Source organism: Emydura macquarii, unplaced genomic scaffold (genome assembly GCF_026122565.2).
Source record: "Emydura macquarii macquarii isolate MOO-44397 ecotype Brisbane River unplaced genomic scaffold, CSIRO-AGI_Emac_v2 contig_2207, whole genome shotgun sequence".
In the NCBI taxonomy this organism is placed as follows: Eukaryota; Metazoa; Chordata; order Testudines; family Chelidae; genus Emydura; species Emydura macquarii.
The window spans coordinates 3,601,368-3,613,472 of NW_027132344.1; the positions used below are offsets into that span (position 1 = coordinate 3,601,368).

At 38.0% G+C, this 12,105-nt stretch overlaps 1 protein-coding gene across 1 annotated transcript in view; it reads right to left on the reverse strand.

Annotated features, from left to right (window-relative positions):
• The window catches only part of CRACDL (CRACD like), a 34,570-nt gene extending 23,998 nt beyond the window's left edge, over positions 1-10,572 (reverse strand). Inside the window, exons 1-6 of the mRNA XM_067560003.1 lie at positions 10,500-10,572; positions 9,286-9,454; positions 5,769-5,904; positions 5,253-5,417; positions 4,303-4,371; positions 395-625 (exon numbers count right to left, since the gene is read on the reverse strand). Of these exons, the coding sequence (XP_067416104.1) occupies positions 395-625; positions 4,303-4,371; positions 5,253-5,417; positions 5,769-5,904; positions 9,286-9,454; positions 10,500-10,566 (837 nt within the window). The 5' untranslated portion in view covers positions 10,567-10,572. The remainder of the gene's footprint in view (positions 1-394; positions 626-4,302; positions 4,372-5,252; positions 5,418-5,768; positions 5,905-9,285; positions 9,455-10,499) is intronic.
• Positions 10,573-12,105: the final 1,533 nt, after the last annotated feature.

Genomic DNA, 12,105 nt, shown 5'->3' on the forward strand with positions numbered 1-12,105 from the left:
AAAAATATGTTACAATCAAGTTATATGCTTGTTTTTTAAAAATGAGTAACAAATGCTAGTAGAGCCTCAACTTTATTGTCATCACTGTTAAACATTGAAATAGCACCTCATGGTAAGTTTAAGAAGAAACGTAGCCATAAATCCCTACATCAAGAGAATTAAGAAGTAATCCCTTCTCACAGTGTGTAGCTTGTACATTGTTCTTAGGGGTTTTATTCCAGATACACACACAATGCTCATTGAACATTAGTGATTAGAAAGCAATGAAATATCCACTCACAGCTCTGGCACTACTTAATAAATGCTTGTAGAGGTTGAAATAAGAATGACAAATCAAGTAAGAAAGAGTATTTTAAAGTCAGTGCTGAGTTCTCTGTTTATTTTTTATAATTACCGAAGGAAGTCTTCTCATTTTACTAGATCTCTGGTTCCGTGGTTTTATTAAAAGCTTGTGTTTAGCAGCAGAATTATCCAAGCAAGTGGAGAATTCAGGCGGAGTGTCAAAATCAGCTGCAGGCGAGATGCTGCTGTCAGATGTTTGGGGAGATATAGTTTTAGCACTTGCATGCCTAGGGAATAGTTGGCCTTCTGTAGAGCAGGGCCGAGGAGAAGGACCTGATGTGACCTAAAAAAATCCCAAAGAGAACATCAAACAAAGAAACCAGGCAATGAAAATAGGAATTTTACAGAGAGAAACCTTGTTTACTGGGATTTTGCGTTTTTTACTTTTATTTCAGTTGCACTGCCATTACTAGCTTTGCACATGAAATGCTGTGATAACAATTTTGTATTTTAACAGCTAGAATGTTGCAGTATCTAGTCTATTGGAAAAGAATATGTCACAGTTAAATTGCAGACCTAAAACAAAAGAAAAAAGTGTCAACACATTTGAGAAAAGAAATTATGAAGAACTTCAAATGCCAATCCTCCTGGGTCAGCTCCCTTTCTGACTCAGATGCACAAACCTACGGGGCTAGAACCCTTTTGCCTTCCACCTCCAGTCATACAGGGCCAAGTCCCCTTCCAATCCTACAACACCCTCTTTAAGAAAACATTGTCAGGGCTAGTGTCCCCAATATTTAACCCATTGTGCATTTTTTTCAGTTTACTTCCATCTGGAAAACTTGTGCGGTTTTCACCCCAAACATAGTATTTCTTCCCTCTTCCTCCCCCAAATAAAATACCATGGCCTGCTAGCAGCCTGGAGCTTCCAACCAGTAAAACAATCTATCCAGAAATAATAGTCGGATATCTTTAGGACTTTGTACTTTCCTTCCATAGGAGTTCAACTTTCCAGCCTTCTGTAAATTTAATATGCAAGTCCCGAGGTTTATGCATAATTCTCAGTTCCCACTCAGATATGAAATTAGGATCATCTTAAAAACGAATCTTTAAAAATGATTTTTCTCTTTCAGTAATTAAATTCTTCAAAATAAGAAAAAAAGGTATTGCCAAGGTATCAGTCGTAATTTTAAAATGATCTCTTCTCACTGTTTATAATAGTCCTGTGGCAGCTTGAAACTGAGGGCTTGTGAATAAGCCATCCCCCTGAGTGACATAAATTACACCGACCTAAGTGCTGGTGTGGACAGTGCTATGTCTGCAGGAAAGCTGCTCCCGCCGACATAGCTACCACTGCTCATCGGCGGTGGAGTAATTATGCCGACAGGAGACCTTTCTCCTGTCGGCACAGAGCATCTGCACTAGCAGTGCTACAGCAGCGCAGCTACATTGGTATAGCTGCGCCGCTGAAGCAATTCTAGTGCCGAATAACCCTCAAATATATTCCCTTATTGCAGTTTTTCCCTTCATTGTGCTTTGTGCTGCTACTCAAGTAAAGAGGACTGCTAACAGATATATATATTTCCTCTCAAGTAAGAGTAGTGACATATTTATTTTGCTTATGGAGAAAAATCAACATTTGCATCCAATGTGCAAAAGACTGCTTTACGTACTGCAGTCAATCAGGTATTCTTTTTTATATAAAGGATTGTTCCTGTTACTATTGAAATCAGTGGAAAGACTCCCACAGACTTCAGTGAAAGCTGGATTTCCAATCATTCTATACTAAAAAAGAAAAAAAGAGGCGATAAAATGTTCCTTAGCTGGCATAGTTAACTGATTTGGACTGAAGGTTTCTCTATGATATCTGCAATTTACTATTCAAACACGACTAGTGTACAACAATGATACATGGATACAGTACACATTAGAACCTAACAGTGAATACATTGACATTTCAGCTCCTTGATAAAGGCACAGCTCCTGCTCTCTTGAAGGACTAACATTAATGCCTAATGCCCTCCCTCCCCGTTCTTTGTCCTTGGTCACTTGGAGATCATACCTTGGGTAATACTAACACTGGTCTTTAGATTAGAAAACTAAAGAACACGGTTTCTGTCACTTCACTTAAAATTCAGCATTCAAATTGAGTTCCAGTAAGGAAGCGCTAGTGTGTACAATTTGCTGCAGAGAGCCCACGTCACAGGCCATGTGCGAGTGTCGTGGGGGGAGAAGGCTGACGGAGCCCTTTCCTAGCAGCACACACTAGTAGGCGGCAGCTATGTCAGCTAGCTGCACTGTGGAGAACAAGGCATGTGGCCGTTTTGGGGAGCCAGCCCCAGAGGGGGAATATCTGGTGGAGTTAAGGCCACGATACCATCTTCCCTCTTCAAACCAACAAAGATGTGCTGTTGTGGATGGAGAGATAAGGATTCTGGCTACATCTTTTTCAAGGTGAAGCAGGTCCTGCTGCCCAGTATGTGCCCTTCCGGGGCCCAGGAGGGATGTCATGCAAAGGCAATTGCTTCCTGGCACTGACACTGGGGTGATGTGTCTCCTCCCCTTTCCTAAAGAAGCCTCATCTTGTAGAAGCTGTAGCTTCTGTATCTGTATCTGGCAGAAATGTATTCATACTGTGCTGCTTTCTGGATGTGTCATGAATTGGCCAAAACAACTTTACAAAGTATTTACGCCTGTTTTCAGGAAAAAAAAGTGTTATTTACATTTTTTTTCTAAAATGGGCTAAAACATCACTTTTCTCAGTAACAAGCAGCATTTCAAATAGTTTCATGTGAAATATATACTGAAGAGAAAAGAGGCCAGCAGTCTGTGTCCTCTCAATGGGATTTAAAAGTATATTTTGCATGATTATCACATAATCGACAATTTAGAACCAGCCAGCTCTTTAATTTCTCTTCTCTTTAATTTTAATTTGCAATTCCGTCCGCCCCCACCCCGTCTAAAAATGTTCCTTATTTTACCCACTGCATTGCATCCACCATGATGCAGCTGAGAATGACTAAATGGGACTCTTCAGAATCTGACAAAACCATTTTTTAATCACCCAGAATAATTTACTGCTGATTGAAGAAAGGCATCTATTCACTTCTAGTCAAGGACTGCAGACATCGCCTCAGCAGAATTCCCAGCTCGTGCTGGCTCAAGTAGTGAGATACTGACTAAAGATTGAACCCAGGTCTCCTAAGTAGTAATGCCAATCACTATCATCAGGCAAAGTGTTACTGCATCAATGTAAAGGGCGGGGTGATTTTGTAATTAAAGCAAGGGACTAGGACTCAGAGTATCTGGGTTTTATTGATGGCTGTGCAATAGATTTCCTCTGTTTGGGCACCTTACTTAGCCCTCTTTTGCCTCAGTTTCCTCACCTTAAAAATGGGGATAATGATACCAGTCTCACAGGCCAAGCTTATCCATGTGTTTGGAGGCTAAACTCATTCATGTTTGTAAAGTACTTTGGGATTTTTGAGATGGGAGATATACTAGAAAGGCTCTTTAATTATTATTAGGACTACTACTACTACTACTACTATTATTATTCCTCAGTATTACAGCATGGGGAACTTTTTTAAACAAATAGCCTTCACAATATACAAGTTCTTTAACCATAAAAAGGGGAAAGCCACGGTCTAAAATTTATGCCCAGGAGTCACCAAAAAAACCTGACCATGAACCAAATCCGTAAGTTTGGGCAGTCAGGTATTTTGTTAAACCCTCCACAGAATTCCTGCATTTTAGGTGTTCAAGCACGCTTGTTCTTCTTTTGACTTATTATAATCATCATCAAGAATTCTTTGGCATTAGAGAATTCTGTTGATAAAGAATTGTAACTTTTTATGTTAGCAGGACAAGCATTAAAAAAAAGCAAACAAACAGGTATAACATATACAAAAGGTTGTTCTCACAGCACACAGATAACAAAGTAACATATTTATGCCTTACATTTCCTTAAAAGACTAATATACATTTTGCTTCTCCCTTAATACATTTTGTGGAAGTTACCTGTTCTTCTTCTTCACTGCCTGTTCCAGCTAAACTCAAAGAGCTAAGATGCTTGTGAGAATCAGAGAACTGTGGGATGGAATGAGGAAGAGGTTCAGTAAAAGATGACAAATGAGATGGGTTACTACCAGAAAACATCTATACATAGTACATACACAGATACTGATAATCTAAGCTACAGTCCAGTACCTCTACAAGGTTCTCGGAATTAGTGAGGACCCTGTAATCCTAAAACATAATAGATGCAGGAAAAGAATGAAGGCTTCATTAAATACTGCATAGCAAAATTACCTTTTAAAAATAATTATAAATTCTTAAAAATTTCTTCTTCCCATGTTGGAGGACAGAGTGTTAAGAGGGAGAGAACTGTGTTTTTATTGACAAATGCAGGAGAGACTTCAGATTTTTCAGCCATTTTTTCTTTCTTGGCTGTTTTGTAATCCCTGAAAACACTCTCTCTCTCTGTGGATTGCTACAGTGGTTGACCACAATAACCCAATATATGTATTTGGCACATATAACCACAATCAAAAGCGAAGAGGGACACACAAATTCTTCCAGGAGCTACTACAGCTGACAACCTATCACCCATACATTTTATGCCTAAATGTTTGTAGAAGCCTCTTCTGCTCTTAGAAGTCTCACTATTGATATTGTCTCCAAAATGATATGTGTTTGGCTGCACTTCTTTTCCTAGTTTCCTGTCTTTAGTAGGCCTGTCATTCAAACTGAGATGGACAGAACCTAAACTGATGCTTATGGAAATACAGCATTTTGTGAACGGCTAGGCTTTCTGAATTGTCCAACCAGTTCTGATGGAGAGAGAGCAATCTTGATGAAGGACAGCAAACTAAGTCATTTATTCCTGCCCTTTCACACCAAAAGGGATGATCAAACAGGAAAGTCTGGTCCCTAAGTGTTGATTTTTGTCAATATCACAATCTACTCACCCTTGTTGCTGTGCTGGAACTTAGAATTTCATGTAGCAAAGCCATTTCCGGAGGACTCCTGGGTAACCCATCATCTTCAGAACTAGTCCCAGCATCATCCATCCGCTTTGCATGAATTCCAAATGGAGGAGGAGGACCCAGTTTCATGCTATGTTGGAGTTTCAACTGCAGTATGACAGGAAAGTATTTTTTAATGCTTTTTCCCCCACAGTATCTGACTCATCCACTCCAATGATTTATTTTGATTTTAACTCTACACACCAAGACACAATTTAATGAGGCAGAGCACAGAGCACCTCCATTTCAAGTTCTCCTGGGGTACCAAACAGCTCATGTACCTGACCACTATAATTTAGATTGAACCAAGAGATGGTAATGTTGTTGGATTAACAAATTATGCATTGATGTCATTATTATTATTTAGTAGAAACCAAATGTTCAGTTATAGACAATTCTAAAAAATCAAATTTGGAAGAGACTCAATTTCTAATCTTTTAAAAGAATGTTGTAGGTTACCTGTAAAGCTCTAATCCGATCAGAAACGTTTTCCTGAGAAAACACTCGTACTGGCCTAACAGGCTCTTGCGCAGGCTCAGGAATGAAAATGCTGTCATGTGACAAAGCTCTGCTTCCCATAATACCTTTGTGGGTCCTAGGATAATAGAATAAGTTAGTGAAAAAATATACATTTGTTTTTTTCATCGTTTTACAGGATATTTAATTCTTAGATTAACTAAAAAGTATCTTTAAAATGGAGATATCAGATACATGTTGCGTATCATGGAATATGCCTGAAATTCTATATTGCTGATTGAATACAATGGCCACAACATTCAGATAAACTTGTGTAGTACCTTAAAAAAAACTAACTTGAAAGCAGTGACATCTGTAATGCTGATAATACAGACTACTAAAATCCTGACAGTGAAGCCCTATAGAATTTAATAGATAATTATATTTTGTATAGTTTTTTTTTCAGAATCCTACAGCCTTTTATAGAGAATTATATCCCTGCCATAGAATATTATATTTTCTATATAATATTGCAATAGAATTTCTTAAAGAAAAAAAAAAACTATGGAAAGGATATTGTCCTCTATTAAATTCTAAGTGGTTTTTTTAGAATAACCTCTACAGAAACTTACTAGTTTCTTCTCTATTAAAACCATAAGGCTTTTCCATAAGTAATTTTTACACATCTGCGTGCGTTACTTATTCCCTTTTACACTCCTGAGTCCAAATAAGGTTCTCCATGTACAGATCGCACCTCCGCCAGGCTGTACTAACATTTTCAGTGAACTGTTTCCTTCGGGGAAAAGCCACGGCCTGGAGAGCAGGAGAGAAAAGAGGGCAGTCCTGGCAATACAGCTCCAGTGGAGTTAGTAGGGCGGGCTGCCACTTCAATTATATGGGACCTCTGTTTCTAGACTCCCAAGGATCAGCTGGGATCTGCTAGGTTAGGGCTGGTAATTCTGTGTGGAGATGGTGGGGCAGTTTTTGCTGTGGGAGGGGACAACCTGCACCTTGGACATTATGGCCCTGATTCTGCAAGTGGATCTGTATGAGTGGACACTTATATTCACATGGAGTCCCACTGACTTCACTAGAACTCCCTGTAGATAGACTCACCTGTGCAGATCCAATTGCAGCACTGGAACCTAGGGATGCAATGCTGCCAGTCTCTGGGAGACTTGTAGACTTCGTTTTTCATGGACCCTACTTGTGGTCTTGTAGAGAAGACTTGAGAATCTCTCTCTCTTAACGTAGTGACTCTAATCTTTGCATTTTACTTCTGATTTCTGAGAGGAGTAGCAAGTAACTGCCGCTACAGATGTTGCACGGGGTGAATCAAATGCTTTGTTTCTTTCTGAGAACTGTAGGGCACTGTCATGGGTCACTCAGCTAGTTACTAAAGGCTCTATACTGGTAATTTTCATTGCATGGCAGGGTAGTAGCACTGGCTGGCTAGTAACCTTTCCAATAAGATCTAAAATACTGGTGATTGTGCCCATGCCTCTGTTTAACTGAGAGTGTTATTATTATTTATTTGTATTATCATATTACCTAGAGATCTGAAATGTGTGCACATAGATTGGCTTCTTTCCCCCTCTTTCTTTTTAAATAAAGCAAACCGAAGACCATAGCAAATCTTAATGTGAAATTCTGGGATTCTCACAGCTATTAGTTTCTCTATGGCATTGGAATCTTGAAGAGATTATTAAAAAAAAAAATACTACTACCAGTAAATAAAAAATTGGAACAAAATTGTGTAGCCCTGAAACAAAGATACTGCCAGAAGGAAATAAGGGAACACAAACACGGATGAAGAGTGAAATTTTCCTTGCAGTGGCAGCTCTAAATATATTTGATAAAACAATAGGTGGAAAGAGATCATTTGTATTCCTGCTGCAGAAGGAAGGAAAGCTTGCTGCTTGTGCCCAATACATTAGAGACATTACAAGAACAGTTTATCTAAGTGAAAATGTGATCTCTGTAATGCAGCCAAGGTCAGAGAGAGTTCTATAGCAATTTGCTAAGTAGGCCAGTCAGGGGCGTTACAGCTGCTTTATGCACCTATATTTTACAAGGCTGAAACAACAACTGGCAGAAGCAATGTTGCTGTATCCCAGTTTTCTAATTACTCCATCTTCTTTCTCGATAGGTAAACCTTCTATATGGGTGTTGGAGGTTTACAAAATGTCCCAACAAATTATGAGAGATATAATTCATTTTCCTTTCTTTCAGAATATTTTATTGCCTTTGTTTTTATACCAGAAAGAATAAAAAACAACAATTTAACAAAAAACGGCTAACGAACAGCATGTGAACATGGTCAGAAGGCTTATCTACATGTTCCAACATGATAAGGTTGAGTTACAGAGCATGTAGGGAAGGCTTGACCACTACTGTTCTTAAGGATTTTTGTTGAACAATGCAACAACTCTGCTGGACCTCTTGCTTCCAGTTTAGATGCTCTGGTGTAACCCAGGCATTCTCATTACAGACCAAGCAGGGCTAATGTTAGTACTGCCAACACTACAAAATGCAAGGCTTTTTTTTTTTTTTTTTTTTTTTTAAAAAAAGAAGATTATTTGGTTGTGTGGCGCCGCCTAGTGGCAATACTGTCTAACGTCACTTTAAATGGACAGTACATTTTGGAAAGTTAAATCTCTAACACCTATACACACCTACAAAAATAGCATCTTTTTCCCTCTGGTATGTAATCTCTGTAATAACCAGAATCTTGCTCATGAGGAATCACCATCCATTAAAATGAGAACTTTCTTTCTGAGCAGCCAACCTTACTCAAGGCAGTGCATTGCAATGAATATGGGCCTTTCCCTCTGTCTGTATATTAAATACACTTTTTAAATTTTATACCATATGCCTCATATGGTTTCCATGTTAAAGATTAAAAATAAAAGGTACATTTTTCAAAAGTGTCCAAGTGATTTAGGAGCCCAGCTTCCATTTTCAAAATGGACTTTGTGTCAGATTTTCAACAACATTTACATTTCTAAAGATGCAGAAAGAATCCCTAGTGAGATTTTCAGAAATGCCTAGGCATATTAGGCACCTAGCTTCCACTAGTTTCAATGTGATATAGATACCTAACCTGTTTAGATACTTTTGAAAATTCCACTAGGTGCCTATCTCTATCTTGAGGTGCCCAAATACCTGGTCCATAGAAGCTGAAATGCCATTGACTTTCAATGCGACTGAGGCACTCACATTCCTGTGTCAGTTTTGAAAATGGGACTTCAGAGCCTAAGTCACTTAGGCACTTCTGAAAACTTCATCATAAAGCTTATTTCTCCTCAGACAAATATTAATAACTGTTGCACCTAAATCACATTTACTTGCAATTTCCCCATTTTAATCAATATTTGCCTAAAGAAGGTGAGGTGCCTGAGAATGTGGCTTCTGAGTAAAAATTGGAGGTGAGCTCTTAGATATTTAATCCATAAACATCATTCTGTCTTTTGAAAAAGGAATTCCTCATTTGTTTGTGAATAACAGTTTAAAGACTTACTCAAGTTCATCTTCAGAATCATAGCCAATGTGCGTGGACTCTGGGGCTGTGACATCACCAGCTGACTGGCATGGTTTCAGAGTACTGCTCCCCAAAGAAGATACGGTCTCTTTCCTTTTCCTTTTACCAAAGAACTTTTTGAAAGATTTGAACTTTGACTTTTTCTTTCCTAAATAAAGAAATATTAAGGAGATTCTATATGATAGTTTTAAAATTCTAGGAAAAAAGTTATAATGCTGTATGAAATTCCATAGGATTTCTTCATAAAAGGTTTTTCTTGAGAGAAGCAATCTGGCCCACTGTGTATTCTTGTATTAACAGGTCTCTCAAGGTCTGAATTGATTGCAAGCTGCAGGAATCTGTTGTGATGCCTATGGCATGTGAGAAATAACCTGCAATACAGGAAATAGGATCTTTTCTAATACTGTTTCTACCCGCCTCTTCAGAAAATATATAATATAATTAGACCATGAACTAAAACCACTATATTAACTGAGTGGGATGCGGAGATGAAATTACAGTTTGGAAACTCACTGTCTTTGTTTAGCAAACTAAGTAATTAAGATAAGGACAGTCTTGTTTCCAAGTGGCAAAACTAATTTAAATGCAGAAATGTCACATTTAGGTGAAAGATGCAGTGTCAGGAGGCTAATGCTTTTAATAATATCAAATCCAGAGTATTTTAAATGGTAGTTATGTAACTCAATGGTTCCTAGAATATTAAAATAGAAATCAAGCAATAATCTTGAAATGTGCTGCTTTGCTGCTCAGAGGGGACGGAGGTTACATCGGGATAATTCCAGCCTTTGCGTTATAAAAATTAACTTTTTACCCAGAACAATCCAACAACAACAAAAGCCCAAACACTTGTAGAGGTGTCTTGCAGGGACATCATGCAAACTAATATGGGATAGTCACACATTTCAAATAGCAGAGATTATAACAGTCACTGAAGATGAAGGGCCAAAAATCAGACCTGCTGCAACTCCATTGAAGTGAAAAGAATTATGCCAACTTACACCAGGTCCGAATTTCACCCTAAGAAAATGTTTTAACTTAAGCATCCCAAAATTATAGTTCTGAGAGAGAAGAGCGCACATGTTCCTTAAATAAATAGAATCACTTTTGTGAAAAGCCCAAATGGTACTGAAACTCAAGAATTCTTAACAGTAAATGAATACTTTTCATATACACAAGAGAAGTAGGCACTCTACCTGAATTGTCCTCACCACATCCTTCAGCCTCTCGCAGTTTAGCATCCATTATTCTTGTGGAACTCATGTGACTGTCACTAATATAAGAAAAAAAAGGTATAATTTATTAGTTTAAAAGAAAAGTTAGTTTACAGTAATCAAAGGAACCTTTTAAACTGATACACCTAAGTGTATATACCAGAATGATAAAAATAACTCTTAGGGCAAAGTGTTTTAACTAATAATAGAATGAATTCCATAGGATATTGCAACTTAATAAGACAACCCTCAATCCTGCTCCCATTTAATTCTATGAGATGTCTGTCACTGGCCTCAGTTCACAAAAAGTGAGGTTCGATGAGGTCTTAAACTTTTTCCATAGTGCATGAACCACCTCTTCAGAGAGAACTTCTTGGCCTATCTCCCTTCCTATTTGCAGTTATGTCTCTGTCTTTCCTACCCATTAGGGATCACGTAACCTCTCTGTCATAACTACAGCATCTGTTAACATGGAAAAATAATATTAGGAAAGTAGTTTTAGTTTATTTTAATTAAATTTAAACTAAAGGAGTGTGGCCCCATGTTGTACGATTTCTCTTTTTCGAAAAGTTCACAAAAGACTGACAGCCTTTTTAAAATTCCTTTACTCACCTGGAAATGTAGAAATATAAGTCAAAAATAAAATAATGAACATCTTATCACAATTCATTATATGCTTAAAGATTTTCTTTTAAAAATAGTAAAAACATTCCTAAATAGTAGTTCTAACTATAAAAAAAAAAAAAAATCTAAGTACAAAATATTTCTAAAGAAATACATGTCTCAGACTTGGGGACAAAACAAATATTTGTAATTGAAAATACAATTTCAGAGCAGCAGCCCACCGATGTGCTTTTCCCCTCATCATCTGGAGGTTGGCTTTTGCCAAAACCATCATTTCATGGTTTTACGGTATAAAAATAGTAGATAACCCTGACTGTGTGAGATTCAAATACCATGATGGATATTCAGACACCATGGTGATGGGTGTCCATATCAGAATCTATATAGAAAATTTAACATATCATGGCTGTCGTGGGCCACTAAAATAAAAGCAAGCTTCAGTACCAGGCCCGTAAATCCAAGGACTTAGAGAAATGAAAATGTAAGATTGATTGCTCCAGCCTGAAACATGATGCATTGTCTGAAACATCAATGGACTTTCAGCCAGACCATGACAAATCACTACATGACCCTACAGGACATCACCAAAGCCACCTCCATCACAAAATAATATGACTACTGTTTCTCCACCCATATTGAGGATCTACATTTTTTATATTAACCAGGCCAGCAAAATTAATTGAAAATGAACCCTTCCGGAATCAATCAGTTTTTTTAAAATTGTCATTGTTTAACATAACTAACATAATCAATAAAGGCAAACTCTGAGGAGATAGTGAGCTCAATACACGCAAAAGAGGGAAGGGAGTGCTGCAGGTTTGTCAGCAGGCACAGTAACTTGCCTGATTAAGGAATGCAGTGAAGCAGCAAGGCCATGAGTCTTGTCCAGAGACCCTCTTTTCCCCTTCACATGGGACAGGAGCGGGGGGAGGAAAAGAGAGACAGAACTATGAGGAAGAAGAAT